Source organism: Coffea arabica, chromosome 2e, assembly GCF_036785885.1.
Source record: "Coffea arabica cultivar ET-39 chromosome 2e, Coffea Arabica ET-39 HiFi, whole genome shotgun sequence".
Classification (NCBI taxonomy): domain Eukaryota; kingdom Viridiplantae; phylum Streptophyta; class Magnoliopsida; order Gentianales; family Rubiaceae; genus Coffea; species Coffea arabica.
Window position 1 is genome coordinate 74,580,218 of NC_092313.1, and position 8,010 is coordinate 74,588,227.

Below are 8,010 nucleotides of genomic sequence, written 5' to 3' on the forward strand. Positions count from 1 at the left end.
ATTCGATCTGAGTCAAGCTTAATAAAATAAAAATAATTATTTTATTTTTTTAAAAAATAAATAAAATAATAATTTTTTAAATAAATAATAAAATATTATAAATATATATAATTTTTTATTTTAATAATAAAATTACATATAATTTATTATGAATATATATATAATTTTTTAATAATAAAATTACATATATAACCAAGTCAATTCATAAATTAACGAATTGAATATCTTTGAATTCAAATTTGATTTCGAATTCAAACTTGATCAGTTTGAGCATGAATGGGAGCGATTGGATTCACATGCAGCCCTAACTCATCAAATTCCGCGCCAAATGTCCCGAAGCCCAGTACCATAGTCATACTTTCAATCCCTTAAAAACAGAGAGAGAGAGAGGACAAAAAAAAAAAAAAAAAAAACCGCAGTTGTGAACTGAGGCGTTCGAGAGAATAAACTGATCTAATTCAGTCGACAAATCTTAGTTTTCATTTTTTTTAATTGATTACTATAAAAATTATATCTCAACACTTGTCTGATTCTTCTTCGTAAATTAGTACTAAATCTTCTACATTTAATGTTTCTGTTAGCTTCATATGTTACTCCATTTATTTATTTATTACTATTAGTATAAACCACTTAAGGCTAAAAACTTCCCATGACTTCGGAGAGCGAATTATAAGCAGCTGCACCGACGAGTAGGTTTTGTTGGAGTTGGAGACGGAAGACCCATTTACTATATCCCCGGTTCCCAACTGGGCATTGCTTCTCACTTTTCTTTTCTTCACCACTCCTACCGCAAATTCCCACGGCAAGGCAACAGCGGAGGGTGGATCCGTTGTTTGTTTTTGTGTGCGTGTCTCGAGAATTTTACTGCCACCTTTACTACTCTTACTACTAATCATCGAATCTCCAAAACTCAGATCCTCACCATTCACACACACACTCACGCATTAACACACTCCACTCCCTCGTACTCTTTGACGTTGGGTTGGAGTAGAGGTGTCTATCCCATCCGCATGTATGCAGAGATGATATGATGTTTCTTTGATCGGATCCTGAGTTAAATTCCAGATGGGTCACTTGAATCTACCCTCATCTAAGCAGCGGAACAACGCTCGCCAATGGCGCCTACTCGACCTAGTCACTGCTATTCTGTTTGGGGCAGTTTTTATTTTCTTTGTCTTGGTCTTTACCCCACTGGGGGACTCTCTGGCCGCGTCCGGGCGGCAGACTCTGCTCCGCTCCTCTATGGGTGCAGCCGATCCGCTGCAACGGGCGAGACTCGTTGCTCTAGTGGAATCCACTGGCAACCCGGTAATTGATTCTTGCCCTGCCGAGATGGTGGATCATATGCCCTGTGAAGATCCCAGGATTAATAGCCAGCTTAGTAGAGAGATGAATTTGTATAGGGAAAGGCATTGTCCTGCACCTGAGCAGACGCCCCTTTGCTTGATTCCTCCCCCTCAGGGGTACCGAGTTTCGGTTCAGTGGCCAGAGAGCTTGCGCAAGGTACTTATGATCAAATTGCCTTATATGGGCTTGTGCCATTTTATGTTAAACTTGTATATTTTGTTCAAGTTTTTGCTGCAAGATTGGATTTTGAAGTTCTTTTGGTTTGTTCGTGGTGTTTAAGGTAGTAGCTTTCATTTTTGCAGTTGGGTTTTGCTTGTTGTGGTATTTGACTAAAGAAAGTCTTTGATTTTGGAGTTGAATTAAGCTCTATTCTTTCTTCTTCTGCCTTGCATTTTTTAAAAAATTTTGTCTTTAATGTAAGCTTTAGGTAATTACAAATATCATAAACATTGAATTGCCGAAGCTACCCACAGTTTTATAGTTTTAGTCTTTTAGACTCTCAGTGAGTGGAGTCCTCTATACTAGGTTTGCCTCTTTTAAGTCCTCCTGGTTTAATAGTCAGGGTGCTGAGGAAGGTGAACGTGACCGAGGTTTAGGTTTGTTCATGAGATTTTTCTTGGCTTGAAATGAGAGTCATATGTCTTCTTCAGTCTGAGGTTTTGTTGTAATCTAATTTCGAGGAATCTTTTTGCTGTTTATTAGCTGAAGTTGAAATCTAAAGTTTTCCAATCTGAGAATGAAGTAGCAGCTGTATGATTCAGATAAGTCTGAAAGTTCTGATTTTGGAGTTGAACAAGAGCTCTTTCATTTCCCCTTTACAATATCTTGAGATACATAAGTGTAAGCACTTAATTAAGCTTTCCGTAAGATAACTGCTATGACTGTGTATATTAGCTAGTTCTTCTCCCTGCAATGTCTAGACCTTGGACACTCGATTTGAACTTCTTTACTCTTTCTCGTTTGGTGGTTAGGATGTTGAGCAATTTTGATGTGTTTAGTGGGTTTCGAGGTCTGAAATGTGAGTCCTGTGACTTCTCCTCTCTTTGGTTTTTAATACACAATTTGAGTAGTTGTTCAGAGGCTAAAGGTCAAATCTTGGAATGTCTTTTATGAATAAAACAACTGAGATAGAGATTATCTATGTGCAGCCCTGGTAGTTAAATTTGTCGTATTACGTACACATTTACACAGAGGTACGTATTAAAATTAAGATAATTTTTCACTTTAGAAGGGTAAAATATTATTATCTGGCTTTGTAAATTGTATTAGGTATATGTTCCCTGAGTTTCAATGATGGTTTTTGTACTGGAACAAGTAGTCTTAATATTTTAGCCTTGTTCTCCCCTTGAATAATTTTGATGTTGGACCAAGGGGATGCATGTGGCTTCTTGTTGTTTGTTTCATATTGTTGCTTCTGCTAAATCTTATTTTATAAACAGAAACATGGTCCTGAAATAATAATGTTACATTTAGTGATAAACTAGGAGCTATATAATGAGGTATTGCAGTGATAGCAATCTAGCGTTTGAGCGGAATAAATCAGGTAATTCACTTTCCTGCCTCACCTGGCTCGGCTTCAAGCTTGGATCCCACTTTTAACAAACCCTTGAATTTCAACAATACAAATGGAAAAAAGGCCTTGAATTTCAACAATACGAATGGAAAAAAGGGCTATGTTAATTAGTTGTTCTTGACCATATTTGTGCTGTTTTGGAGTTTTCTCATGACTTGGGCCTCTTAAATTTCTAATTTTTGTTGTTCTTTGCAGATTGATCTAACAGTTAACAGCAGCATGAAAAGTTCATCCTAATGAGATACAGTGCATTTCAAGTTTTTACATTTTCTTTAAATTTTCATAACATAGTAATCCCTCCATATTAGCATTTCAGTTACCTAAAGAATGTACTCTCTTCCGGCTGTAAGTTCCACTATAAGAGGCATCTAAGTTTTGTGGAGATAGGTATAAATGTCGTTACACTTGTAAGACACTCAAGTCCTTTGAAATCGTAATTTTTGCTGTATTTGTTTATTTGAATTTGTAGTCCTGCAGCAGAAAGGTATAATTTCATTGTGATGAATTTTAGTAGATATCCTTTTTTAGAATCATTCTTTCTGTCTGTATTTTGCTAGCTTATTCTCAGATTGTCAGTTTCCAATTTAGTTTTTGAAAGGTTGCTGATGATTTTTTTCAATTTGCAAAGGACTATTTGCACAAATTAGGGTCATTTTGCACTCTTATATCCTGAGATCAAGTGAAAAATCAGTACCATGCAGCATTATGCCTTTCTTTCTGTTTACATATTCATGTTTACATAGGTATTGTTGTGTGCCTGTGTTTCTTTACTTTACACATGCATGTGTGTATATTTCTTTCCTTAAGATAAATTTTGTTCTCTGCAGATATGGCACGATAATATGCCGTACAATAAAATAGCTGATAGAAAAGGTCACCAGGGATGGATGAAAAAGGAAGGTCCATACTTCATCTTTCCTGGTGGTGGCACTATGTTCCCAGATGGAGCTGTACAATATATCGAAAAACTTAAACAGTACATCCCTATAGCTGGTGGAGTTTTGAGAACAGCTCTTGACATGGGATGTGGGGTATCAACTTCTGTTCTCTGCATGTATCTATGTACTTGTTACTGCTCTTATGTGAAAGTTGACCCTTATCGATACAATATTTCCAATTTCAACTGTAGGTTGCAAGTTTCGGGGGTTACCTACTAGCAGAAGACATTTTAACTCTTTCATTTGCTCCAAGGGATTCACATAAAGCACAAATACAGTTTGCTTTGGAAAGAGGAATACCAGCATTTGTTGCCATGCTTGGCACTCGCAGACTTCCATTTCCAGCTTTTTCATTTGATCTAATGCACTGTTCTCGATGCTTGATTCCTTTCACTGCCTACAGTAGGTGTCATTCTATATGGTCCTTTTCATGGAGTTATTCTCTTACCAGTTGAATCTGTTTATGACAAAGAAAATGTTATATTGCAGATGCAACATACTTCCTGGAAGTTGATCGATTACTTCGCCCAGGAGGGTACTTGGTCATCTCTGGCCCCCCTGTACAGTGGCCTAAACAAGATAAGGAATGGGCAGACCTCCAGGCAGTGGCCAGAGCACTGTGTTATGAACTGATTGTTGTGGATGGGAACACTGTCATCTGGAAAAAGCCTATGGAATCATGTCTTGCAAATCAAAATGAATTTGGGCTGGGATTTTGTGATGAATCTGATGACCCAAATGTTGCATGGTACTTGTTACGATGCTGTCTGTCATTCTATTTTTACTTTTCATGTTCTGCTCTGTTATCTTGAAACAAGAATTAAATTGCAAAAGTAGTGCAGCTTCAATATTTAGTAAGATTTGTATTCACATTTTCAATCACTTGATGAAATCTTGCTGTAAATGACAAGTTACATTTCTGGAGCTGAACTGAACTGAACTAATTTGCAGGTACTTCAAAATGAAGAAATGCATTAGCCAGACTTCTGCTGTAAAGGGAGAGTTTGCTATTGGTAGAATTCCAAAATGGCCAGAAAGGTTGACAAAAGCTCCTTCAAGGGCCACGTCACGGAGAAATGGAATGGATGTCTTTGATGCTGATACCCGACGATGGGTGAGGAGAGTTGCTTACTATAAAAAATCATTAAATGTGAAGCTAGGAACATCATCCATTAGAAATGTCATGGACATGAATGCATTATTTGGGGGCTTTGCTGCTGCATTAACTTCTGATCCTGTCTGGGTGATGAATGTCGTTCCTGCTCGCCAACACTCGATGCTTGGTGTCATTTATGACAGAGGCCTTATTGGAATGTACCATGATTGGTATGTAGTTTTATCTTTCTGACTTTCATTTCTATCTCAAAGAAGAGAAAGTTTAAATATAAACTTTATATTCTTCTCGTATCTGATTATGCAAGAATTTGTCTCGCTTCTGTTATAACTTCGAGCAGAAAAAAAAATTTTAATTTGTCTTTAACAAATATATTAAGGTGAACTGTATTAAAGAAGTTAAGGAAACACAAGGAAAGGGATTGTCAACAGAGTAAAAACACTAGTAATTATAATAGTAAGGAGGATGGCTGATGCATGGTTGAATTGTAACTGATAGTCTATGCATGTGATTGATTATCAACAGGTGTGAACCTTTCTCCACATATCCCCGGACTTATGATCTCATTCACGCAGTGTCTGTTGAATCTCTTATAAAGGATTCTAGTTCTGGGAAGCTGAGGTATGTTGATTCTGTTTCTTTCCATCATACTTTTCCTTGAGTAGGAATCTTTCCTCAGTCTTGTTTGATGGCAGTTGCTGATGATTTCAGTCTATTGATATTATTGATGTTGCTATTTGTGTTATATTGATGAAATTTGTTGTAGCCTGAAAGAGGTCCCTTCTCTTGCATTATGTCAAACCCAAGGCTACATCTCTATTTATTGAAGCACCATTTGGTTAGACTTTGCTCCTTATGGGATGTTCTATTTTCTCAAGATACATGGAGATAGCGAAAATTTCAAGAGCTAAATGTCTTTGTCAGGGTAAATATGTGGTCAAATCCTGTAAATCTGCAACGAAGGTTTTCATAAATATACACATGCTTTCACATTTTACTTGCGATGCATATATCGAGACATTGGTGGAGAGAAGGGTATTACTTTTTTTTGGGGGGGGGGGGGTAAAGTAAGAAAGGTGGCACTTAAGAAAATAGTGGAATTGCTATAAACATTTTCATGCTTTCACTTGATGACATTTGATGAGATCTTTGATATTTATTGTTCAGATGCACTTTATATTCTTTAAGATCATGCCTAAAAACCTCTAGGTCAACTTATCAGCAAATATTCATCTGAATAATTTTAGGTTTTACAGCAGTTAGTATAAGCTACCAACCAGACGTGATTTGCTTCTAGTTCCACACAACAAAGGGAGAAGACATGGGCTGATGAGTTCGCGACATTAATTCCTTATGAACCTATAGTTGTCTTGAAAGTGTAGGCTCCAGGCTTTCTTTTGAAAGTGTTTCTTCACCTATCCTAACTGGTGCCAGTTAATTGCTTGAGCATAGGGAAGCCTAGAAGCCTGTGCTCGTCCAACAGGCCAGGGCTGGCCCTAGATTTTCTAAAGGATCAATCCTCTGGATGTGGTTTGTCCATAAACAAAAATAAAAATAGGCTGTTACTAGTAAATTATGAGACCTCAAATTCCCATATCCTGTGCATTATGCAAAGGGGTCTAACCCCTAAGTGAAGTCTCCCGTCTTTTATTTGTTTATGGAACATTTGTTGGTTTCCAATTGCTCTTGAATTTGACTGTCACAAGAATACTTGGTGATAATTGGGAGTCACCAACCCCAGAAAGGAAAAAGAATGGATTCGTTTTTGCATGGTTAGATTTAGAGATGAATGGTTGTGTAAGGTTTATTTATCATTATTGAGTACAGTTTAAGTTTGTATTTATGTTTCTAGGATAGGCCTTACTGAATGAGATTAAAAATGCAGAATTAGCATGTTGATGCGGTTTAAGTTTAAAAGAGTTGTTTTATTTAGTTATGAGCAGACAGTAATGTCATATGCATCAATGATGCAACAACTTGGAACCGGTCTTCTGCCGCAGTTTTACCTTGCTCATTTGTTTTTGGTGCTTATTCTGTTTCTCAAGTGTCCTTATCTGATATAGGCTAGTTGTAAGCTATCAAGCTTCAGGGGCATCAAATTTACATTAGATTTCTTGTAATTGGGAGCATTGACTCTATTTTAGTTACCTAAACTTGTTTTACTTGATAAAACTGCTTAAATTTGACTCTCGTGCCTGTGCTGCTAAACTCTGAAATGTCTATACCATCCACCGTTATCAAAGAAAAAATTGCAGTCTTCGTTTAAAACTGATCAGTGGGGTGGTTTGCGACTCTGTTGCAGATGTAACCTTGTGGATTTAATGGTTGAGATCGATAGGATGTTGCGCCCAGAAGGTACAGTTGTGGTCAGAGACTCACCGGAAATGATCGACAAAGTTGCTCGCATTGCTCGTGCAGTAAGATGGAGGGTTGCTATACATGAAAAAGAGCCCGAATCAAATGGGAGGGAGAAAATTCTGGTCGGAACAAAAAATTTGTGGAAGCTGCCTTCAGCATCCAACTGATCTGAAGTTCTGTTCCCTGTAATCTGGGATTCATTCAACTTCATAGCAGCAGTTTTGATTATTTAGCATTAATTATCCTTCCATGCGTCAATGATTCTTCTCCTCAAGGATTTATACAGTACTTTTTTTTTTTTTTTCATTTCTTTGACATTGTATAAAGGGTAGCTACTAGAATCAGATCAGAAATATGTAGAGATGGGAAAACATGTATGTAAAGAAAATTACACTCAAGTGATGGTGGTCGTTTTTCTGGGCAAAGATGCAGTTAGACTCTTCCACTGAAATCTGAAATTTTCGACTCGCCGGATAGCCTATTCAAGTCGTTTAAACTGTGATCCTTATTCAATCTGATTCGAAAGTGGATTTTTCTTTGTTGAAAAAAGATCAAAAACTTAGATGGATTTGGATCCCAGCAAACATGATATGCTAAAAACAAAATCGAAGTCAATGTACAAGGTATTAAAAGCAAGCGACAGGAACCAAAATCAACTAAAAATGAACATGCCAAAAAGA

At 37.0% G+C, this 8,010-nt stretch overlaps 1 protein-coding gene across 1 annotated transcript; it reads left to right on the forward strand.

The window, feature by feature from the left end:
• The first annotated feature begins 703 nt into the window (after positions 1-703).
• Positions 704-7,755, forward strand: LOC113733125 (probable pectin methyltransferase QUA3). Its single transcript, XM_027259299.2, has 7 exons — positions 704-1,503; positions 3,748-3,951; positions 4,050-4,260; positions 4,348-4,606; positions 4,810-5,184; positions 5,498-5,593; positions 7,275-7,755. Exons 1-7 carry the CDS (start codon positions 1,066-1,068, stop codon positions 7,495-7,497), a joined length of 1,806 nt encoding a protein of 601 aa, XP_027115100.2. The 5' UTR covers positions 704-1,065; the 3' UTR covers positions 7,498-7,755.
• Positions 7,756-8,010: the final 255 nt, after the last annotated feature.

Excerpts from the sequence above, each read along its gene's own strand:
- LOC113733125 (XM_027259299.2), top strand. The coding sequence starts at position 1,066 with ATGGGTCACTTGAATCTACCCTCATCTAAGCAGCGGAACAACGCTCGC. Across the intron at positions 1,504-3,747 it reads GGCCAGAGAGCTTGCGCAAG|ATATGGCACGATAATATGCC; the intron begins GTACTTATGATC and ends TGTTCTCTGCAG. Across the intron at positions 5,185-5,497 it reads ATTGGAATGTACCATGATTG|GTGTGAACCTTTCTCCACAT; the intron begins GTATGTAGTTTT and ends GATTATCAACAG.